Below are 25,384 nucleotides of genomic sequence, written 5' to 3'. Positions count from 1 at the left end.
AATTCTCACGTTCGCATGACCTGCAGCAAGCGCCATGCCATGCGTTCAATTCGCCCTACTCATGTTCAATCGGTTAGTCAAAAAGCTCCAGAGCACTTGCCAGCTGTCATCTAACAAGTTTATGTCGAAAAAACTTCTGAGGCGTGCATTTTGTTACCATCGGGCTGAAGCCGGAAAGTTCCTTTCACGCGTTTTTTGGTGCACATTTGATTTATGTTTCACAGATAACGAGCAGCGGCTGTCGTGGGTTAATGAGACATGGTCTTTCAAGTCAAACAAAAAACGGCTGCCACAACAGGCGATCTAATGTTACGACTTGTTTTGATATTGGTAACACCCAGTTTCAATATTATATTTCAGTTAATAAAATTACCAGTTAATTAAATAACCTGGAGTGGTGACCATCGTTCGATAAAACATTCGTTTGTTTCCGAACTGATATAGTGGTCATGTTTTGATATGAGGCAAGGGATGATTCTGGGCAGATATTTGTAGAACTTATGATTCTCCTAAGGGTAGGTTTCGATTTCTAATAAGTGCCACTAATTTACCTCTCATTTGTCTCAGAATTTTTTTTACTCTCAAAATTTTCGTAGTGTCTAATATACCTCCCTTATTTTCAGACAATATTCAGCTGCTTTTTTTTAAGGGTGCTTAATCGCTTGGCGCACGGCACCCTCCCAAATAAACGCACTTCAATCAATCAGCTGCTTTAATTTTTGCATAACGTCTAAGAAAAAATACCAAAGAACATGCTGTGCCAAATAACTTGAACTTTGCCTTCTACACCCACTAATCAGAATCTACTCGAATAGTAACCTTCCTTGGAAGTGAAATTATCGGCATAAGATTCTATGCCGGACCGGCACTAACAAGTTTTCTTATCGCTGGCAATGTCAGCGCATTACATATGTCTGAAAGAAACAAAATAAAAATACCCCATCACAAGACAAAGCATGATGGAAACAATCAGTCAACAAGGATATTGTCGAATAATGTACCAAGGGCTGTGTGAGTATGTTAGCCGGTATAAGACAAAAAAAAACACATTTCTTTGTTTTCAATCCCCGGCAAACAACCACCAGCTAAGATTGATTGATATTTTCAAATTCCTTTATTCATATTTTTCTCTTTTCTTTCCAGCATGGGAAAGTCATCGGCCGGCTCAAGAGCCGGAAGAAAACGGATTTCCGAACCTAATTCAGGTCAATCGCCCAAAAAAGTTGAAGTTTCCAATTCATTCGATGTATTCATAACATCGGTGATGAGGAAATATTCATATGACATATTCCACGCGCTTGTACCGCTCAAAAGTGATTTTTATCCGTTCGCGTATCATAAAATCTCAAAATTTTCTCTGATTTTGATAATTCAAATCACACAAAACCAACGGAAAAAAGAGAAAAAAGTTTTTTTACACATGTTTTAGATGATTTTGAAAATCATTTTTTGTTGAAAAAAGTGGTGTTTTTGACAACTTTAACAAAATCATTATTTTTAATATATGGATGATTTTTTTTGGAAATATTTTTAGTATGTTCAAAAGCCAAAAAACACGGCAAACAGTCGCAAATGAGTGAATTCACGTCACAAAAAAAGGGAAGTTTTTAATTTACGAGAAAACTCTGACTTTTTTGAAATAAAAAAAGTAAGATTTTCTTTGAAGATGATAAGACAATTCTTAAACCTATAAAATTTATAGAAATCGGTTGGAACCGAGCTAAGTTACAACAGCGCGAATGAGTGAATTCACGTCACAAAATTTGATTTTTTGTTAAATTTTTTATGAAAAATGTGCTCTGAAAGCTGTTTTGACCCTCCAGATGGCCGGATTTTTACAAATCGTGCATAATTTAGTTGATTTTTTTAATAAGTTCATTATTTTCAAATAAAAATACAAAAAGATTGAAAAAAATTAAAAATTAAAAGTGAATCTTTAAATGAAGACAGTAGTAGTTTTAACATATGATCCCTCAATATGTTGCTATTCAAGTACCAATCAAAATAAGGAAAAAGTTAGGTGCAGATACTGAAAATTTATGATTGTAAAAGTCGGAACATATCGGAACAAAAATATCGTTTTTGAAAGTGTACATAAAATTTGAAGAAACCAAAGAATGGTTCAGTATAACCACAGCATATCTTTATATTTCGTGACGTGAATTCAGTCATCTACCCTGTTCTGTTTGAACTGAGTGAATTCACGTCACAACTTCAAATAAGCATAACTTCGTTCGTTATCATTCAATCGAAAAGCTGTGGGTAATTGTTTTCTTTACAACTCGTTTGAAGACACCGATATTCTATTCCCACAGAGAGAACAGGAAATCAAAGATGTATGAACTAAATTCCGAAATGGTTGATTCTAGCGTGAATTCACGTCACAAAAGTAATCAATCACAACAAAAACAACTTAAATTTTAAAATGACCAAATTAGATTCATTTTGAAGGAAATTCCGCCGCCCGTGGCGTAGTGGACAGCCTTCAAGTCTTCTAAGCCAGGGGATGTGAGATCGAATCCCGGTCACGACATACATCTTTCTGAAGCGATGTACAGAACCAAATAGAGCAAGTGACGTGCTAGTGGTCTTTAAGTATTTTTTCCCCGATATCTCGCTTCAGCAGTACTTTTTGTACATTAAAAAGTTAAAACCCGTTCTCTACTAATCGTACAAGTTGGAATACTTAGTGAAAACTTGATTTCCCTAGTGATAAAAGGGTACAAAAGTTCAAGCACGTTGTACAACAAAACATCGAGAACTCTTTTGCTTGGCGGTCGTTGGTCCGGTTTCTTATTTTGGTCACTCAAAGAAGACTCACAAGTGCAACATGAGTAATAAAACCAAACTCGCCACTAAAGACAAAACAAGCAATTTCAAACGTAGCTGTCAAGACCTTGATCGGTCTAGTGATACCGAAAATGATAGTGTGAATTCCCTCGACGCTCTTCTTTCTAAAATGCGTTCTTTATTTGAAGATACGAACGCAAAAATCGATTCGAATGCAACTGACATACGGGGCGAGATAGTTTCCCTGCGACAGGAAACTTTACAGATGCAGCAAGAAACGGCTAAGAGGATGGACAAGTTGACCAACTACTGTGGTGAGCTGAAAACTGCAACCGAGCGGAATCAAAACTTTGCGGAACGGTTGGAGAAAGCTAATGATCTCCTGCTATTTGGATTTCCATTTATCGCCCAGGAAGATCTCTCCCTTTACGTTGCTAAGATTGCTGCTATTCTTGGATACGGCGAACAACAACCACTGCACTGGTGTACACTAAACGGATAGCTAAAACTCCTATCGCTGCTGGGAGTTCTCCCCCAATCCTTTTCCAGTTCGCTTTCCGTGCGGCACGGGAAATCTCACATTAGCGAATCTTGGCTTTCAAGTAGCAACCCGTATCTACTTTAATGAGAATCTCACCTCCCTGGCCCGTGAGATTAAAGGGAGAACGCTGAAACTCAAGAAGGCTGGAAATCTACATAGTGTCTTTACGAAAAGCGGGACCGTTTTTATCAAGAAGAGCGCTGACGGTACCGCAAAGCCTGTGCACACCCTCGAACAACTCGGAGCAACGGTTGAACAATGATCAGGCCACTTTATCCTTATTTTTGGGCCACCTGCTGGACCTGTTGGTGCTTGCTGCTGCTGCTGCTGTGCTGTGCTGCTGTTTTTTTTTTCCTCTCTCTCTCTACTCTACTGTCAAAATAGGGCCACTTAGCTTAGTCTTGTTATTGATATGATTTTTTTGAGATGTGTTACGAATTAGAAAAAAATGTACATCTTGTTTTTAATTTAGCTCAAATCCTTCCTTCTAACCTGCCAACTCTCTCTCCAGAATTGTATCCTTTAAATCTTGATAATGGCTAATGAAGTGAACAACAATGCCCGTACGCACTTGAATTTTTCAAACATACCCCGTGCTGTTATGAATGCTGCTCTTTCGGATGACAAGGTGAATATCTGCCATATAAATATCCAGAGTATTTGTGCTAGAGATTTTAGCAAGTTTAGCGAGCTGAAACAATGTTTTTTGAATGGTAAAATCGATGTCATCTGCTTATCGGAAACTTGGCTCAATGCAACCATTTCGGATGAAATTTTACTTATAGAAGGTTTCAAATTGATTCGTAACGACAGAATATATAGCCGAGGTGGAGGATTGTGTGTGTATGTCAGAAATGCGATTGACTTCAAAATCATTGACAAATCTGAAATTTACGATGCAAGCGCTGGAGATTTAACCGAATATGTCTTTGGTGAATTGAAATGTTTCTCAAGAAAATTTTTACTTGAATTATTCTACAATCCACCAAGAAACAACTGTTCTGATAAGTTATTTCAGAAGTTTTCCGAGTTATCGTTGCAGTATACTCACACAGTTATCATTGGTGATTTCAATTTAGATCCCACCAAAAACAATACAGTGTCAAACCGATTTTGTAGCGTTCTCGATTATTTCGGATTTAGTTGTGTGAACGACAACCCTACTCATTACCATCAAGGAGGAAGCTCTCTTATTGATCTTATGATGACGAACAACCTGGAGTTCGTTCAAAATTTCAATCAAGTTTCTGCTCCCGGTTTCTCCAGACATGACGTCATTTTTGCATCGCTGGACATTTCTAAAAGAGTTTTGATTGAACGTATAACTATGAGAGACTTTACACGCATTGACTTGACTGGATTGGAATCCTCAGCTAATTCGATCGATTGGTCTAATTTGTACTCAATTGGTGACGTGGATTTGGATGTCGATTTGTTGAATGAAACAATCATAGAACTATTCGATACTTTCGTTCCGGTACGTATTGTAAAATCTACAGTTAAGAACAAATGGTTTAATCTCAATATACTTAGAGCGATGATTGAGAGGGATTTGGCATATAGATACTGGATTGACTGCAGAACTGATTCCTCACAAACAGAATACAAGCGCCTTAGAAATCGAGTAACGACTTTGATCAATGAAGCCAAAGCTTCTTTCATTCAGCAATCTGTCGAGCATTACGATTCAAGTAGAGTATTGTGGAAAAGACTAAAAGATATTGCCGTAAAACCAAAAAATGCTTGTGATAATATTTTTATCAACTCTGTCAATGAAATTAATAACCACTTTGCCACAAGTTTTACGATCGATGAACACAATATTGCTCGCCCTCCGGCCAATCCTCATGGCTTTGGATTTTCTAGGATTGCAGATAATGACGTGATTCTAGCCATATCATCCATCAAATCGAACTCTGTTGGATCGGACAACATTTCAATAAGATTTTTGAAATTGATTCTTCCTTCGCTGATTAAGCCAATTACGTTCATATTCAACCTAATCATATCAATTTCAAGATTTCCTCGTGTATGGAAAATGGCAAAAATTCTCCCGATTCGGAAAAAAAGGAAAAAGTTTTGATATGAACAATCTTCGCCCAATCAGTCTACTCTGTGCGTTATCAAAAGTATTCGAAAAAATTGTTAAAATTCAAATAACTGACTATCTGAATACAACGAACCTACTGAACTCCAATCAATCGGGATTTAGATCCGGTCATAGTACAACTACTGCACTTCTTAAAGTACACGACGATATCCACGCCACTGTAGACAAAAAAGGCATAGCATTTTTGATGATGATTGATTTCTCCAAAGCGTTCGACCAAGTTTCCTATGTGAAGCTTTTGAGAAAACTCTCTTCGAAATTCAACTTCTCTGGCAGAGCTGTAGACTTAATCCAGTCTTACTTGTCTGGAAGATCACAAATTGTGAGAATTGATGGAATCTGTTCAGATCCTGTTCCGGTAATGTCTGGTGTGCCTCAGGGTTCAGTTTTGGGACCTCTACTGTTCTGTATGTTTATTAACGATTTGCCAGCAGTTATAAGCCATTGTCAAATACATATGTTCGCCGATGATGTTCAACTTTACCTCTGCTCGTCTACCGACTCAATCGAAAGAATGGTTCGACTATTGAATGATGACTTGAGGCGCTTACAAGTTTGGTCTGATAGGAATATGCTACGTATCAACACTTCGGCCGACTGGATGCAGGGTATCCTCGTAAAGGTCCCGAAGAAAGGAGACCTGACAGAGTGCGGTAACTGGCGAGGCATAACGTTGATCTGTACAACCCTCAAAGTACTCTGCAAAGTGATCCTGAACAGGATCCAGGAGAAAATCGACGCTACACTCCGACGGCAACAAGCTGGATTCCGATCCGGACGATCATGTGTGGACCACATCACAACGCTACGAATCATACTGGAACAAATCAACGAATTCCAGGACTCTCTTCTGCTGGTGTTCGTTGATTTCGAAAAAGCATTCGACCGACTTAATCATGAAAACATCTGGGCGGCTCTAAGGCGACGAGGGGTCCCAGAGAAACTAGTCCATCTCATCGAAGCACAATACGAGGCATTTTCGTGCAAGGTCTTGCACGATGGTGTCTTGTCCGAACCAATCCCGGTAACTGCTGGAGTGAGACAAGGATGTATCTTATCACCGCGACTTTTCCTCATCGTAATGGATGAGATTCTGACTGGATCGATCGACTGTGCACCGAACCGAGGATTGCCGTGGAATCCTTTAACAATTGAGCAACTGAACGACCTTGACCTGGCTGACGATATTGTTTTGCTCGCCCAAACACAACCGGACATGCAGAGCAAACTCGACGACCTCACCAAAAGCTCCAAGGCAGCAGGTCTCAAAGTCAATGTCGGAAAGACCAAGTCGATGGAAATCAACACAGGAAATCCCTCCAGTTTCATGGTAGCTGGGCAACAAGTTGAGAAAGTGGAGTGCTTCCAGTATCTTGGTAGCCAGATAACGCCTGATGGTGGTACCAGGAAAGACATCGAAACCCGGATCAGAAAGGCCCGATTTGCGTTTGCGAATCTCCGAAACATCTGGCGGTCACGCCAGATCTCTCTACGAACAAAAATCCGAATCTTCAACTCAAACGTCAAATCCGTATTGCTGTACGGGTGCGAAACTTGGTGCACATATGCGGTGACGACGCAAAAACTGCAAGTATTTGTAAACCGCTGCCTGCGGAACATCATCCGCGCTTGGTGGCCTGGCAACTGGATCTCGAATGAGGAACTACATCGCCGGTGTCATCAAAGGGCGCTAGAAATCGAGATTCGGGAACGTAAGTGGAGATGGATTGGGCACACGCTGCGAAAAGATGAAGACGAGATTTGCAGAGAGGCGCTTGACTGGAATCCAGAAGGTCATCGAAGAAGAGGCAGGCCCAGAAACTCGTGGCGGCGAAGCCTACCCGCTGAAATCCGAACTGTCGACGGGAATCTTGACTGGGACCAGGTGAAGACGCTGGCTCCGGATCGTCAACAGTGGAGGTCTTTTACCACGGCCCTATGCACCGGAGGATCGGCGCGGGATCATTAAGTAAAGTAAGTAAGTAACACTTCGAAATCCAACGTGATGCTCATCTCCCGTAATAGAATGAATGCTGAACTGCCGGTTATTACCCTGGGATCATCTAATGGTTCGTACGCCGACAAAGTATCGAATCTTGGAATAATTTTCCAAAGTAACCTGGAGTGGGACCAACAAGTCAACGCACTATGCGGTAAAATCTATGCAGTCCTACGCCATCTAAAATTGACAGCGAGCATACTACCACCGCATTTTAGATTGAAAATAGCTAAAACCCTAATTTTACCGCACCTTACCTTTGGCTCAGAGTTTTTGATAAATGCGTCAGCTATGGCAATGGATCGTTTACGTATTGCCATCAATCATTGCATCAGGTGGGTTTTTAAGCTGGATCGTTACGCGAGAATGAGCATACATCACCGGAAGTTCATGGGCTGCTCGTTTTACGATTTCTTCAAGCATCGTTCGAACATCATGATACAGAAGATATTTACAACAGCGACACCGGACTACCTCTACCAGAAACTTATACCTTTCAGAAGCAATCGAGTGAGAAAATTGGTTATTCCAAGAAATTTTACTTCCCATTACAACGGCACACTATTTGTACGCGGCATTGTCTATTGGAACCAGTTACCTGATGAGATCGAGATGAATTGTAACATTAACGTTTTTAAAAGAGAGTGTTTAGCCAGGTTAGAATAGGATAAGAGTAGAAAAGATTAGCTAGAATTATTGCAAATCCCAGTAAAACCAATTGCAGTGATTGAAAAGATTGTTATCTTAAATTGTAAGAATAAATAAACAACAAACAAACAAACAAACATAGTACACTTTCGGTGGGTTGGTGATTTTAGCATTTGTAAGATGCTAGCCATCATATCCTCGAAAGATGTACGCTTAGAGTTAAGAAAAAAGGAATCTCTTCGAGGAAACATCATGTTTCATTGAGATCCTGTATGTGTTTGTATTCGTTTTTTTTTAAATTCAATTTGCGACCGTTTGCTACAATTTTTTTCATTTTTAAGTAAATTGGTTGACTGCTAGAATGATAACAGTGCAGAAAAGTCCGGAAAAGCGATTTCACGTCACGGTGGAATGTGTCATATTTAATTCTGATAAGCGTACTAAGAAACCAGCTTCTTCTTATACTCTTAAAAACGAAAAGGTTCCACTAATTACGGTCACGATTCCTGACTTCAATGCCTTTCGGAGAGAAATCGTCACTTCCGCCAAGGATGTGAAGATTTCTTTTCAGATCGGTCGAAGGGGAACTGTTCGTATATTGGCGGAATCTTTTAATGACTTTCCAAAATTTTTAAATTATTTGAATAATAAAAACACATTTTTTTTACATACGCCACTGAAAGTGATCGTCCTTTTAAAGTTGTACTTCGTGGGCTCACCGGCGGTCAGACACCGGATGAAATCACAACCGAATTGAATTCTTTGTTAGGTTTTTCTCCGATTCAAATACATAATTCAAATGAGGAAAAGAACCAACACGAATAATATCAGTAGTGTTGGTTTTGCTCCTGAGCTTTATTTGATCCATTTTAAAAAGGATCAGGTGAATAATTTGCAAATTCTTGAAAAGGCTCGTCTTATGTTTCATTGTCGAGTCAAATTTGAACCTTTTCGAAAATCTTCTACCAATTTTCTTCAAAATATAACTCAATGTCGTTGTTGTCAAGCTATTTGTCATGGCACTAGAAATTCTAGAATGATTCGATAACGAAAAATCTGAATACCTTTTTGGTGGTGATAAACCACAAACCGAATTTTTCAAGTGTGTGAATTGCGCAGGTAATCATTCCTTCAAATCCATAGACTTTCCCTTTAGGGCAAAAAATAATTGCTTCTAGGAAAAATCCCAAAGTTGCCAGAAAAGTTTCTTCTCCTCCTTCCTCTTTTTCGTCTTCACACGTCAGGCCGGCAAACAACCTGCCTGTTCTCGGTCAGCCTCGGCTTACATTAAAATCACCACGTTTTGGTAATGCTAGAAGTGATTTTAATGTCCTACCTGTGCTGATTCAGCGCCACAGACTCGTTGTTTAACGTTCTCAGAGGTGGTTGAAAATGGGTTGCCCTCTTCGAGTATAACTAATGGGAAAAAATCAAGTCTCAACATACATGCGAAGGCTTGGGAAAATCCCCGAAATTCAAATACCTGTTCTTCTCCTTCTTTTTCTGATCCTGACAATTTGGGTGAGATTACTGAGGAAAAATTAAAAATGTTGCATCAAAATTTAATGGAAATGATGCAACTTATGTTGAAAGCAAATTCAATGTTTGAAGCTCACCAAACTTCTTTTAATTATGCTAACAAACTCTGTTGTGTTGTGTGCCTACTTGGTTGAATGATTCAACTGAATCAAAGCAATCGAAAGATTCCTTTTAATTCAACCACGGCAAATTAAAAGTTCATATACCAGTATTTCGATAGCAACTTACTATCTTCTTCAGTGAACGTTTTCGATTGAATCGATTGAATCGAAAACGTTCACTGAAGAAGGTAGTAAGTTGCTATCGAAATACTGGTATATGAACTTTTCATTTGCCGTGGTTGAATTAAAAGGAATCTTTCGATTGCTTTGATTCAGATGCTAACAAAGTTATTATGACTTTACGATTCCCTCATGGATCCAAATAGATGTTTCAGTATTTTGAATTGGAACGCTAGATCTTTGCTGGCTCACCAAGATGAGTTCTTTTTATTTTTGAAAACCCAAAACATACATATTGCTGCCATCACTGAAACTTTTTTAAAGCCAGGCAATAACTTGAAAAGCAATGCTTTCTTTAAAATTTTGCGAAATGATCGACTCGATCGACAAGGTGGGGGTGTAGCTATTGTCATCAATAGTCGTTTAAAATTTAGACTTCTTCCTTCTTTCAATACAAAAGTCTTAGAAACAATTGGAATTGAATTAGAAACTTCTATGGGGAAAATTATTATTGTTGCCGCATATTTGCTTTTTCAATGTCGCGGTGAACAGAAACATTTTTCGAAAGGAGATTTACAATAACTCTCCAGAAGAGATTTAAAAACTCTTCATCAAATTCAAATGGGAAGAATATTTTATTTAATGACTGCTCTGCAGGTTATTACACTGTTGAATATCCTAATGGGCATACTTGTTTCGCTTTGATTAGAAATCCCTCCACAATAACTTTCAAAAAGCTGACTGGGACCAATTTTATTAAACGTAATGTAGATGTAAACGATCCACTGAGTTCAATAGAAGATATTGATTTGGCTGTAGAAAATTTGACAACTTCAATAGTCAATGCTAAAGCCGCTTCAATACCTAAAGTTAAACATAGATTTAATCAACCTTTGATCGATGATGATCTTCAGTTTTTGACACGACTGAAAAATATTTGTCGACGTCAATATCAACGAACTAGGGATCCTTATTTGAAATTTATTTATGGCGACCTTCAAAAAGAGATCAAACGTCGTTTACATTTTATTCGTAACGAAAATTTTGCAAAAGCCGTAGAGGACATAAAACCCTACTCAAAGCCATCTTGGAAATTAACTAAAATTCTGAAAAAGCCCCAGAAGCCAATTCCTCCTTTGAAAGATGGAGATAAACTTCTTTTAACTATAACGCAGAAAAAGCTCAAAAATTATCCCAACAATTTGAGTCTGTTCATGATTTTAATTTAAACGTTGTAACTGCAATTGATGCTCAAATTTTCCTAGAATTTTATGATATTCTTTCTAAACAAAATGTGTTTGAAAGTTCTTGTGAGACAAATATTGATGAACTTAAATTGATTTTCAAAAATTTAAAAAATATGAAAGCTCCGGGGGAAGATGGGATTTTCTATATTCTTATTAAAAATTTGCGTGAAAGCACTTTAAATTTTTATAGTTAAAATCTTCAATAAATGTTTTCACTTGGCTTATTTTCCCAATAAATGGAAAAATGCCAATGTAACTCCAAATTTGAAACCTGGAAAAAGTGCTTCAGAGCTTTCAAGTTATCGACCAATTAGTTTGCTTCCATCTTTAAGTAAACTTTTTGAAAGAGTTATTTTGAATAGAATGATGATCCGTATTAATAAGAACTCTATTTTCCCTGATTAAAAATTTGGTTTGGTTTTCGTCATGGACGTTCTACTAAAGGGTGATACGGTCAAAATTTGGTCAAGGGAAAACGCGTGTAAATCGGTGAAATAGTTTATTTAAAAAATCAAATTAAATTTCCGCTTTTCCAAATCCGAATTGCCGGGCCTTACGCTTAACCCCTGCCATCAGATTTTGTACAGTCACCTTGTCCACCTTCTTCGCCGCAGAAAGCCAGTTTGCCTTGAACTGCTGATCGTCCTTAGCAGTTTTTTTGGTCTTCTTTAGGTTGCGCTTGACAATAGCCCAGTATTTCTCAATTGGGCGGAGCTCTGGCGTATTGGGAGGGTTCTTGTCCTTGGGAACCACCTGCACGTTCTTGGCGGCGTACCACTTCATGGCCTTTTTACCGTAATGGCAAGATGCCAAATCCTGCCAAAACAGTACGGAAAAACCGTGTTTCTTCAGGAAAGGCAGCAGACGTTTATTCAAACACTCTTTCACGTAAATTTCTTGGTTGACAGTCCCGGAAGCTATGAAAATGCTGCTTTTCAAGCCACAGGTACAGATGGCTTGCCAAACCAGATATTTCTTCGCGAACTTTGATAGTTTCATGTGCTTGAAAATATCTGCTACCTTTCCCCCTCCTTCTGCCGTATAAAACTCCTGTCCCGGAAGCTGCTTGTAGTCGGCTTTGACGTAGGTTTCGTCGTCCATTACCACGCAGTCAAACTTCATCAGCATCGTCGTGTCGTTTATCATCGCGATTTGGAATCACTACCTTCTTGTAAGTCGATAGTCCGGCTCGTTTTTTTTGGCTCGATGCACGGTTGTAGACGATACACCCAGCTTATTTGCGGCATCTCGGAGAGAGAGGTTAGGGTTTCACTTGAAACTACCGGCAACTCTCTTTGTCGTCTCTTCCGGTTTTCGATTTCCCCCCGATCTAGACTTCCTGGCTGTCGACAAACGTTCTCCTAACACTTTAATTATATTTGTAACGGTTGATTTGGCAACTCTTAGCGATTTTGTCAGCTTTGCGTGCGAGTAGCTTTGATTTTCGCGATGCGCGAACAAAATTTTTTTCTTGGACGGCATTTTGACAACTGGAGAGTGAATTCCAAAATCAAAATAGGAGCAACATTCTACACACACACACACCTTCAAAATGAGGGGTGTTCAGGTTTTATAAATGCAAAATTGAAAGAAATACGTCAAGTTGATATTGACCAAATTTTGACCGTATCACCCTTTACACATCAACTTTTGAGTGTAACTAATGTGATTAATGCTAGCAAATCTGAAGGTTATTCAACTGGTGTTGCTCTTCTAGATATTGAAAAAGCTTTTGACCGTGTTTGGCACAAAGGCTTAGTAGCTAAATTAGCTCGATTTGATTTTCCCGTATATCTCACCAAAATTATTCAAAATTACTTGACTAGCTGAATCTTACAAGTTAGCCTCCAAAATTCATGCTCTAAAAGGACACCCATTAGAGCTGGGGTCCCTCAGGGCAGTATACTTGGGCCAATTTCATACAATATTTTTACTTCTGATCTTCCTGATGTACCAGAAGGAAAAGGTAGAAGATTATTTGCTGATGATACTTTGCTTTCAGTCAAAGGTCGGAATTTACGGGTGGTATGCAGTAGATTGCAACAAAATTTAAATTCCTTTTTGAATTACTTGAAAATGTGGAAAATTTCTCCTAACGCTTCCAAAACTCAACTTATTTTATTTCCCCATAAGCCAAGAGCTGAATTTTTAAAACCTATTGAAAATCATTACATAACTTTTAATGGAGTTTCACTACAATGGTCTGATCACGTGAAGTACTTGGGACTCACACTTGATCGGAATTTTACTTTTAAAAATCACATTGAAGATATTCAATCTAAATGTAATAAATACACCAAATCTCTTTATTGTATCATCAACTGGAAATCCAGACTTTGCCTGAGGAATATGTTGCTCATCTACAAACAGGTGTTCCGACCAGCGATAACGTATGCAGCTCCGATTTGGTCTAGCTGCTGTGCTACGAGGAAGAAAGCCATCCAGAGGATTCAGAACAAGGTTCTGAAAATGATTTTGGTACAGCACCGAAGATCTTCATCGGATTGCGGGCATTGAATCGATCGAAGAGATGGCCATAAATCATCTCTAACTTCAGAGGAAAAGTCGTTGCAGTCTTCGATCGCAGAGATTCGCCCTCTCTACAATTAGTTTAATTTTAGGATAGTTTTTATGTTTAGGTTTATTTTTTTTTTTGACATTACAGGATGTTCTCCTACATTTCAATATTTAATTGTGCTCAACAAATTTTAGTCGAGTAAATACATTTTAGTGACTAGTAATCTATAGGGCTCTGAACATTATTGAGCTGAACTCATAATTTAATGTTACAATGTAATATAAATGTAATGATGAATTGATACAAATGAAGACATATTTAAAGAAAAAGAGATATTGAAAGTGTCCGCCCTACCCAACTTTCCCTTAGGTACACTTTTTCTTGTTTATTTGAAGCATTTGCCTCCAGCATATTCTTTATGAACGTTTCGAATGTTTTGCTTTCTTTTTCAATATTTTCTGAAATTGGAAATGAAGTATCTCACAAATGAAGGCAACCGTTGCCAACGCTAACCCTATGGCTCCCAATATGAACGCCCCTTCGATGTGTTCCACTTTCAGCACAATCTGAGCTTCTCCTTCTCCACCTCCACCTTCATCGTCTAAATCTTCATCTATACGAATCTTATCGCTCTCAACTTGCCACTTGCCCAGCAATCCCGACTCGCTAATACGCCTTATGAGATCGTTAATCTTCGACAGCAGATGAAAATCTTTCTTTACCATCATGGCCACCGAATAGGTCTGGATATTGTCAGTTCTTGCGAAGCAAAACATTTCCGCCTCTCCAATACTTTTACTATTGTGAGAGTGTGCCCTGGAAACGGCCACTGCTATTGTTCGTTCCGAATGCAACCGAGCCACACAATCTTCCATGATCGGACATGTCTGATATACTTTTGTTATGTATCTCGAGGTACTGTCCGGTTTGTCAAAATGCACCAGCGTATTCTCTGCTCCTGCAAACTCAAACCCATTGCTGATGGCATCTTCTACACTGCTTATTTGAACCTCGTACCGCGGGCGGGTCAGTACCGTAATCAAAAAACTGTGATAGGCCACACTCCAGTGCATGCCATAAAACATGTAACAGAGTAGAAAAATTTGAACAGTCAATCTCGTTGGCCACCAATGAGCGTAGATACTCAGAGATAAAGCCAGAGATTGCAGCAACATCCAGGAAAAATTTTGGTGGTCCCGATAATCGCTTCCGATCCGGTTCATCGCGTACAGGATGACGGCCGTCACGATTATGATGACTACCGTCACCAACCATATCCAGATGCTAAAGATGATGAACACATTCATCCACTTGGGTGCCAACCGAGCCGACGGAACACACCAGGTCAGATCGTCCTGATAGTACGGTATCGACGACGACAGAAGCTTACGTCCGATCGGGTTTTCGTACAGACCACCGATCATGACATCGGTGCTTCTGAGGATGGAACAAAAGATAGAAAAAGAAAAAAGGAAAATCGACAATAATATCCAGTAGTTTTTTTTTTGATAGCTGAAACATTGATTTGTTTGAAAAAAAATCTCGATCGAGTATGGAGGAGCGGGCCTTACTAATTCAACATTCTTATCTTGAACCAATTAGTTATAGTCACCATCTAAATTTATTTTCAAACGATGACCTTTATCCAATGTAGTTTCTCATACCTTTGTATCAAGTTGGCATAAAAGCCAGTTGAATTATCAGCCGTTATCTTAGCCGAAGCCTTTCGTGGGTCCATAATCAGATAAACTGGCGTAAGCTGCATGCGCTTGGTGATTGCATCGACCATCAACACTTCCAACCCCTTCTCGATATGAGTTTCGTTACCCACCACAAACGGTTCCCAAATGGCGGTGGTAATCTTGAGCGGACACCAGTTGTAATCTTTCGGAATTTTGGGGAAAAGTTCGGTGAAATAATGTTGCTCCCGGAAGACCCAAACCGATTCCGGTGCGTCATTATCCGTTAGGGTGCTTTCATCCTCTTCGGTATCGATAACGAATTCTATTGAACTGTTTCCGGACATTGTCTCGTTGTCGAAAAGGTCTTCGAAATTGGGAAAGGTCGGCTCCTTATCCCCGTTCAGTGTCTCAATTAAGATTTCTGCAAATTCACATTCATCAATCATGCGAATGGTATTGATGGAATCAGCACATCCCCCGTTCTCGTACGGAAACCAGGTCCACACCTCCAATACGCTGGTGTTGTATCGTTGCACCATAACATTAACACTGAGGACCGCTTGATCGAACAACTTCTGCAGAGCGTTGCGAACTTCGACCTCGAATACGGCAGCTGTCATTTCCGACGTAAAAAGTACGACAACTTGGGCCAACGGATTCCAGGTAGGTAGATGCCTCAACTGATCTATCGGTGCGTCCAGCTCCGAAGAATCACTGACCAGAAGCAGATAGTTCTTGGCCTTTTCCGTGACGTGAGAAGCATTGAAGTGCTTCTTGCGGCCGTCTTTGACCATTACGCCCATTTCGTGGCGAGGATCGTGGTTAAATGACTTTAAGATGTTCAGCTGGAAGCTAGACGTGTCCGGTTTGATGTTGATTATCGCTAGTGATCCCTTCATTTTCCGCTCTGATCTGAAGTACTTCTCACATAAGCGCTTCACACAAGGCACAATTGTTAGAAGATTTTCCTCAGTATCATCTTCTGGTGGAATACCTCCTGTCACAATTTCTATAATGCAGATAATATTCAACAACAGAACGAACTTGACCATGTTGACTTTCTATCAATGCACCTCAAATCTACTTTATATACCTCTTACGAGTAGAACTTAACCACCCATTATCAATTACGGACCCCTTTAATCATCCAATCAAAGATTCAATATTTGATTTGACACTAACCCTTTTGGCAGAGGTGAATAAATCACAGCCACTTTCATTCGTGTTTACTGTGAATAATGCATCTAACTTGGAAATCCGAGAACGCGTCCATTAGCAGGCTCGACTTCTTGACCGTGTACAATAAGCCAAAGTCACGCGACACGGTCAAATATCACGAAAATGATACAGATGTGAGTTTCTGTAAGTGAAGATAATTGCCATAATAATAATTGCCAAATCAAATCACAAGTTATTTAAAAACATTTCCAGAAACTGTTCAATGATGGCAAGGGACTCTGCTGTTTGCTTTTTTTGTTATGCCATGAGAAAAAAAAACCATTGAACCTGAATATAATGCTCGATAAGTGCCATTTGAAGGAATTGTTTGGCAGAATCTGAAGAGGAGTTTAAAAAAATTCAGAATCCTCATTATAATGAATAAAAGCACTTTAAAAACCACCAGCATTTTATTCGGTTCCAATCTTTCATAAAAATAGCAGCCCTCTTCATATTTCTTGATTTTACACATTTTCCTATCTAAGGGCCTCATTATTTCACACATTTCCCCGTTTAAAACGCTTTTTGCATAATGTGTGAATTTGTTTTGTTTTTTTTTTGTTTTGTTTTCTTAGGCTGATGTCATGCTGAAGCAACTAGCAACGCAACGCGTTCACGCGTTCCATTAAGAAAGCGTTGCATCGCCTTGGGATGTCATGCTGGCGCGACATGTCGCTTTGAAATCCCCTACAAATCATCACTTCTTTACATCTGATAATGCTTTGAATCGTCTCCTTTCTTTCGGGAACCGTCAAAAACTTATCAGATCATGCTCGGATTGCAAGAATGCCGAAATTTGAACCAACAAAATTCCTTGTTTTTTTTTTTGCGGGAACCAAGAATTTATGAAAATTTTCTTGTCGATTCAGATATTATTTAGTTTATTATCACATATTTGGACGGATCTTCGAATTATTGTGGTTAAAACCCGAAATCACTGTTTTAAAACGAGAAAAAACCATATTCCCATTGGATTTCCTAAATACTTGTCGCGCTACAAAACACCCTGGCATCAGGTTTGTCGCGCTTTCCAATGCGCTCAGCATGACAGGTCTGCGCTTTTTCCATGGAGATCAAATGAGAGCTGGTGTCGTGTGAACGCGTTGCGTTGCTAGTTGCTTCAGCATGACATCAGCCTTAAGCGATGCTTCACATAAATGTATGTATGTACACGGTAACCAAAGTTACTCTAATCTGTATAAAAACCCATACAGTTTCGAGAAAAGTGTCTCCACTTAGTTTTAACTTCGGGAGCTTTACGCAAAGCGTGAGCAAAAAGCTTTTATACATTTTGAGCTTTCAGCCAGTTAGTCAATTCTGTATAATTTGACATGGGGATGCCCATGCGTTTTCAAAATGTTTATAAAAATAAAAATCAATGAAATTTCTCAAAAAATCACAAAAAATAATTCTAATGCGTAGAAATATAATCTTTATTTCCAATTAAAATACGACCGGCCACCCCGGTGCCGGAATACCATTTCAACAGCTTACATGGCTCAAACCGGAACTTTCAACAACTAAAACTGATAAACGCCCATGTTGCCCAACGTCAATGCCAAAAGGGATCGAAGGATCTGTAAAATGAATTTAATTTTACTCGTTTGAAACAGTACAAATTTTTTCTACAATACAAACTGATTATGTATTGTACTGTACTACCGTCAGAACCAGTTCCTTCTTCCAATTTTTCTTTACAGATCGAACGCGAAGGAGTATCGCGGTCTTGGAAAAAAAAATTAACAGCTTTTTCCGGTAGATACATAACGCCATCTTGATAGTTGGTTCAAGAAAGTTGTTCCGGTGTAACTCTTCTGTGCCTTCTGGGTGACAATCTCAGTTATGAACTAAGACCAAACATCCAATAAGATCATGGTCGGCCCACGGGCAACCAAATTCTTCAACGATAACCAAGGAGCTTACACTTTCTTTATCCCTTTTCATTTTTCAAATTTTCATTCGGGTTCCGGGCACTGGTTGGTAACGTTTATGCTGCAATTCGAAAAAACAAACCTGAATAAATGAAAGCAAAAAAACATCAAGCGTCTTACCTTGTTTTATGCTTCTACTAGCTTTTACCCCGGTTTCAAACAGCTTTTTAATTTCGTTTGGCAGTTCCAGCGGAAACCGCATCCATTTCTAACAGTAGCTCAAATCCTTTCGGAGCTATAAGTGAAATAGTAGCCAATCCCATCGGAAATCATTTTCAAAGATTTTGACGACTATTGGCACATTTAGTTCGCTCTTTGGCCTAAAATCAATATGCGGATGGCACTCGGAAACGCCGGAAAGCTACTTAGCAGACTTTTTTTTCCATCAAAGGGCGTTGATATCTGATGGTTTTCCTAAACAGGAGAAATCGAATAATTAGATACCAGTGGTAGTCAGAATATTGAAAATCTGGGAACTTACCAACATATTAATATCCGGATCAGCTGCTTATCGACGTTTTCCCATCGATCTCAGTAAATTGACCAAAGCGCCCTTCCGAAAGGGATTGATCAACGAGGAGTTTTGAGCTTTCATCGTTACTCCTAGCCCACCTTTGGGCCGCCCTATTTAGAATAAAAAATAGATGGTTGTGGGGCTCTTTCTTCCAGAACCCATCGGATCACGATCGTTGGCATTCACCCTATAATCGAACAATTAGATACAAGAATCGTTAGATGTTGAGAAACGTACCTTTTACGAGCAAAAAATTAAGATTCCAACATAAAAACGCTGTAAAATAAAAACCATCACAACACACGCGGTTTTTTTCTTGTCTTTTTCCCAAAAAAAGCTCACAATTAGCTTTGAACATCCATTTTCAACAGATTCCAACAACAGCAAACTTTTTATACAGAGCTGAATAATCGAATTTTAGTTCGCATAAGTATATTGGCAACCCAAAACTACTCAAAATTGAATTGGGGATATTCAAATTTTGAGCAACAACCGACTAGTTATTTTGAAGGTGTAATCACAACACATTTTATGAATAGCCCATTTTTTCCGTGTATATACCTTCACACATTTAATGTGTTGGTCTACTTATTTCCAAAATGTGTGAAATTTCACACACTAATGTGTGGAATGTTTTGTCAGTGTAGGCAAACAAACAAAACCAAGTTAGTCATTGATCTATTCTTATGAGCGACAGATGTGTCCAAGTGCATCCCTAAATTGAAGCGTTAAAAGCGCAGATTTTCAAGGCTGCTGCTGCTGATTGTTTTGATTTGACCTTCCGGTGGATTAAGACGGATTGGCCTTAGAAACGCAGATTTTTAAGGCTGCTGCTGCTGTTTTTTTTTAGCCTTCCGGTGAAATAAGACGGAATTGGCTATAGAAGCGCAGATATTTATGTCTGCTGCTGCTGATTGTTTTGATTTCGCCTTCCGATTGAATAAGACGGATTGGCTTTAGAAGTGCAGATATTTAAGGCTGCTGCTGCTGATTGTTTAGGTTTGGCCTTCCGATGGAATAAAACAGAATTGGCGTTAGAAGCGCAGATTTTCAAGGCTGCTGCTGCTGATTGTTTAAGTTTGGCCTTCCCATTTCGTTCTCAATTACTGTCTTTAGGCGAGATTTGAATCGGGTGCATACTTCCGAAATTCAAGCCTTTGTCATTGAAGCCAACACCTTCAAAAAATCGACACTTGGATGAGAGAATCCACAGGCCTTTACTTGAACATATATCATCAAGATAAACAGTCATATAAAAAGGCGAGGTGGTTCAAATCCGGACTGCTCGGGGGCCAAAAATCCTTCGGTTAAAATTCTATATTCTCCTCTAGCCAGGTTTGGATCCGTTTCAAGGTATCATGGGCTCCAACTTGTTGGAAAATAACATTCTCGGGTTCACCAAAGTTTGCCGGAACCCACAGAAGCACCCGATTCTTCAGAATGTCCATGTCGACTTCAGTATTAACTTCTACTCCTGCTTTTCTGAAAACAGGAGGCAACTTCAATCCATTCGAAGAAACCGCTCCAACTACCATGACTCTTACGGGATACTTGGTAGTAAACTTGAATTAGCTTCCTTGTTTTCGCCATGAATGATAGAGGTGTGAAATTTTGTCTGTTGACTCTGGGAACACTATGATAGATTTTGCATGAAAAATCTTGGCAGTGCGTGAAAGATAAACCCAGAAAAAAAAATCGACACATTTTGTCAATTCTTTTAAACGCATAAATACGTTACTACAAAGTCCTATAAAAAAGGGTTTGTAACAGTGTTATTTAGCATTATTAAACATAGTTGCGTTGCCCACTTTATTTGTTGATAGCGCTTAACCAATCAAAATTAGGTAAACTGGTTCAGTTTGTTGTTTTCCCACTGACTTAATTGTTACCTTAAGTTGACCACTTTGCCCGCTGCCGGTAAATTGATTGTACATGTTTTCGCTATTAATGGCTTTTTTGGTAGGATCACCAATTTGCACTCCTTTGATTGATATTTCGCTGTAAGTGTTTCCCGTTTAGGTTTTTATTGGGCACTGATGCGAACGAATTAATATATTTTTAATTGAATCACTTATTTATTTACTTACTTAATGATCCCGCGCCGATTCTCCGGTGCATAGGGCCGTGGTAAAAGACCTCCACTATTGACGATCCGGAGCCAGCGTCTTCAATTGAATCACCGTATTCCTAAATATCGATTAAGCCGATAATTTTAACTGTTATGACTATTCTAATGCCGTTTTCGTTTATCTTCACTCGCGCGGGGCAAAACTTTTTCTGAATAAACAAACAGAATCGTTACCCGGGACGATGCAAATATATGGTTGCTATACTCGCCCTTATGCTTACCCCCAACACTGACAACTTTTACGGGGTGCAACCGCCTGCTTGAGGTTCAAATCTCGGGCAAAACTAGTGGACTTCTGAATTAATAACCGAACATAATAACAGCAGTTAGGGCAAAACTCGTGGGTAACTAGGTTGCCACTGCCAATAAACGAAAACACTATAACAATGTTCACAGCTACGAGACTATCTTGGCAATATGTATCTGTTGATAATTTTGAAAAAGGTTGACAATCAACCTGTTTTGGAATCGATTGGAGTTGATTACCTGAAGGATTTCTGATCAGGCTAAATATGTCACGTGATGCATTTTTAAAGCTGCTACATTATTTATTTTGGTTTGATAAAACCAGACTCTAAGTTCTAAAAGCAATTGACGTGATGTTCCTATCAATGTTGAAGTTCAATTTCACCAAAGGATCACTACCTATAGTGTGTTCGTCATTGAAATTTTGTGCTTTGTGGGAAAAACTGGTGAAGGATCATGGACGTAGGGGAAAACTGTACAAGACGCACCATCGGGGTAAGATGGTCCATACCATTCTTTCTCAAAAATACATTAACCTATGGCTTTTAATGATGTTTTTCTTCATTTTTACTGTAGCAAATAAGCTTTTTCATCATTCAATAGATAAAAAGTTCACAAAAACGACTTGAGTTCTTAGAAACAGATGAACTAATGAAATCAGTGTAAATTTTGTTATTTTTTTCTTCTTCTTCTTACATCAACATGGCCAAAACATGTAGGCATCCTGGAAAACGGAAGACTTGCGTCTATCATTTTTCTTTTCAGCGTATTATCTGTTACATATTCCTATGCATTGCAGATATTACTACGGCCAGGCCAACCATGTGATGAAAACCGCGAAAGATACAGAATTCAGGGGCGGAATGAAGCGTGGAGATCCCTACCAAACGCTTCATATAATATTTTGAATATGTAAAGACCTAAACATGAATTTATGTCATTTGGGAAAGTATATATGGAACATTGATACATCAAATGCTGTAAAGGAATTAGAAAATTATGATACTTACCAACATTACACTCACCGCAATAATAATTAGAATATAGAATATTACATTTGGGTTTCTGTAGATCAGCTATTCTCACATTATAAAAATAGTAAGTTTCAAGCTTGTAATATCATTAAAGTTCTCCCTTTAAAATAATTCTATTTTTGAACGAAAGATTCAAATTCACTGGTTTTTCAATAATCCTTAAAAAATATGTTGAGCTTAAAAATTCAACAACATTCTCAAAGTTTAATGATCACATAAATTTTTAACGCTAATTGGCGTATAGAATTGAACTACTTTCTATCGGAAACTGCACTTGAAAATGTCGGGTTGGGCGGATGTGTAATATCACATCCTACAGAACATACTTTCACAAAGTTTTAAATATCAACTCACGAAAAATCTAGAGAGGACGTGTACAAGATTGAGTTTCTGTGCAAAAAATTTTCAAATCCGGTAGAATTCGACTCTGCTCAAAGTTTTTTTTTTGTAATTACCTACTTGAGTGACGGGATGAATCATCCAACCGGATGAAAATCCCCGAAAAAAAAGTAATTACCTTCTTACTTTCATGACTCCTCAAATCCATTACTACTTTAATTTATGTTGCTTGATCAACAACATTATAAAGGGAGAAATGTTGTAGAATGAAATAACAAGAAAAAATAAGCTGTCTTAATATATAAGATCATCCTAATACAAAATAGATCGGAACGGGCTCACCGAGGCAGCACAACAGGATAACAGGACTCTTTTGTTGGCCGATCTGGTAGCGCTTAATTTACCGGAAGCGAGTTTCAGTAACGCCATAACCAAATTTGAATAAAAAACAGATACACTTCTTGAGAACTTGTTTTCAAATCTTTTTTTCTTCTTCACATGGTTCAATTTCGTATTTTTCAATTTTTCAAATAACGCTTCCATAGTCAAAAAATCTATCGAGATAATTTTCACGGAGCTGTCACAAACACAACCGATCACTTTTTTTGGCCAACCAACCCCCTGCACGGTAAACAAAGTTACTCTGTTCTGTATAAAAATCCATACAGATTCGAGAAAAGTGTCTCCACTTAGTTTTATGTTTGGGTACTTTACACATAGCGTGAGCAAAAAGCTTTTACACATTCGAAAGCTTTCAGCCAGTTAGTCAATTCTGTATATTTTGACATGGGGATGTCCATGCATTTAGAAAAAAAATCTCTGCAAAAGAAAAGTTACAAAATTTATAAAAAGAAAAAGTCTCATTTCAAAAATTAATTCTTTATTTAGTGCAAATAAATCATTTAAAGCATAGTATATACAATTTGAACGTCTTCCAAATTCAAATGTATCAACCTTTCGTAAGAATTAGTCGGATTCACTATTAAGAGAAGAAAAATTAAATTGAGGAAATTGAGAGCATGCTCATTCTTGCGTTTCATTCAGAAGGTGCCCCGAATGTGACCATTCACCAGCTAATGTTCGAACCAGCTAATGTTCGAACTATACTGGAAGGTTAGGGGACGAGGCCTCAGCATCAGTTTCTGACCGACGTCACCGTAATTTCGGACTATTTCCAGACCCACTGGTAGGGAAAATGTTATCCAGTGCCTTATTTCTCTTCGCTGAACACTCAAGCACACCTAAGTTTTCTAATCGCACGTAGACATAGAACCACTAAAAAGATAAAAAAAACATATAATTTATTTACCAGGAATTAATTTCAAATACATACCAAGCAAAAGTAAGAATCTGGCGTTTCACGGAAGCCCGGGATAGTTACGGGATAATTACTCGTATTTCCTCGGTTATTTTATAGTGCACATCGGAATCGCATTTACTTATCCGGTTGAAGTGGCCAGCCCGGGTAGACGTACAAATTGTGTGTGGCTCGAATTCTGATTACCCAGAGAAGTAACGGAATCCGTCTGGGCCCGCCAGCTGTATGTAGAAAGAATAACAATTTCACTTTAGATTAAGTTCCCGTTGGGGGTTTTCAATATTGTTCAAATTTACCTGCTCTTCCATGGCTGGAGCATTTCCGGGTCAGAGTTTTCTAACCAATCTTCCATTCTTTTTTCCTTTAGTGTTCCTCCGGAAAATGATTTGCGTCGGGATCGAGTCAACATTTAGACAGCGGCTGAGTCCATTTGCGTATTGATATTTATCACACACAGGATTTATCATCCGATTTGCTTCCATCGGATTTCAATGGCCGTCCGGGAAGACCATACCAGTTTAATTTTTGATAATATCATCCTGTTCCGGAAGTTTTTGCTCGCTTCTTACCGTTCTCTAGAAAAAAAACAAATATAACAGTTTGAATCGACAAAAAAAGTTCACTAACCGATTTCCGAACCAAAAATGAACAGAATCAATATGTTCTGCGCACGAAATGAAAAAAATCCATTATTTTTCAACATCCAACAGTCCTTTTTAGTCAAAATTTTTGACTGTTTCTTCGCCACTGCCAAAAAGCTAACACGATTTTTCTTTTTTTTTTCAACCAGACATCCCTTCAAATTAAATTCCAACAACAACAAACTTTTTATACAGAGCTACGTAACTGAATTTTAGTTTTCGTTTGTATATTGGCAAACCAAATCTACCCAAAATTGAATTGGGAATATACAAATTTTGAGCATCAATCGATTAGTCTCAATGAAGGTGTATTCAAAATACATTTAATGAATAACTCAATTTTTCCGTGTGGCAACTTGACGTTTCCCATACAAATCGCGTGTGCCAGTTTTTTCTGGTTCTCTGGTTCTGTCAAATCGAAAATCGAGCTACTCAACATGTCGGAAGGACCCATATTGAAATATGTTTTCTGTTACTGGTTCAATAACTAAAAAAAAGTTTTGAATTTGGAACTTTTTGTTATGTTTTATGTGAATTAAGTGAATCTGTTTTCAAAAGTTCAGTCTAAGAAAACGAGTAGAGCGTTAATTTGTGTGTCCTACATAAGGTATACAATTTCTGGACTGCTTTAAATAAATTACTGATATCCAGTAGTTTTTTGGGACAAGTTTACCTTCCACCGAAACTGTTGAAGACACTCAAGCACAGTAAATGTAAAAT

At 38.5% G+C, this 25,384-nt stretch overlaps 1 protein-coding gene and 2 long non-coding RNA genes across 3 annotated transcripts; all 3 read right to left on the bottom strand.

The window, feature by feature from the left end:
* Nucleotides 1-13,507: 13,507 nt before the first annotated feature.
* LOC129738049 (uncharacterized) lies at nt 13,508-16,347 on the bottom strand. The gene is made up of 2 exons (XM_055729226.1): nt 15,278-16,347; nt 13,508-15,050 (listed from the first exon to the last, which is right to left on the bottom strand). The coding sequence occupies exons 1-2, from the start codon at nt 16,345-16,347 to the stop codon at nt 14,030-14,032; spliced, it is 2,091 nt and encodes a 696-aa protein (XP_055585201.1). The 3' UTR covers nt 13,508-14,029.
* A 1,625-nt stretch (nt 16,348-17,972) lies between these two features.
* On the bottom strand, nt 17,973-19,655 carry LOC129740295 (uncharacterized). Its single transcript, XR_008736196.1, has 5 exons — nt 19,196-19,655; nt 18,926-19,145; nt 18,565-18,858; nt 18,176-18,505; nt 17,973-18,090 (listed from the first exon to the last, which is right to left on the bottom strand). It is a non-coding gene; the product is annotated as an uncharacterized LOC129740295 (long non-coding RNA).
* A 4,061-nt stretch (nt 19,656-23,716) lies between these two features.
* LOC129740577 (uncharacterized) lies at nt 23,717-24,868 on the bottom strand. The gene is made up of 3 exons (XR_008736291.1): nt 24,320-24,868; nt 24,039-24,244; nt 23,717-23,980 (listed from the first exon to the last, which is right to left on the bottom strand). It is a non-coding gene; the product is annotated as an uncharacterized LOC129740577 (long non-coding RNA).
* Between the last annotated feature and the right edge of the window lie 516 nt (nt 24,869-25,384).

The sequence above is a fragment of the Uranotaenia lowii genome, chromosome 1, assembly GCF_029784155.1.
Source record: "Uranotaenia lowii strain MFRU-FL chromosome 1, ASM2978415v1, whole genome shotgun sequence".
NCBI lineage: Eukaryota > Metazoa > Arthropoda > Insecta > Diptera > Culicidae > Uranotaenia > Uranotaenia lowii.
Note: the sequence above shows the minus strand (reverse complement) of the source record. Positions and strands in the feature narration are given on the sequence as shown.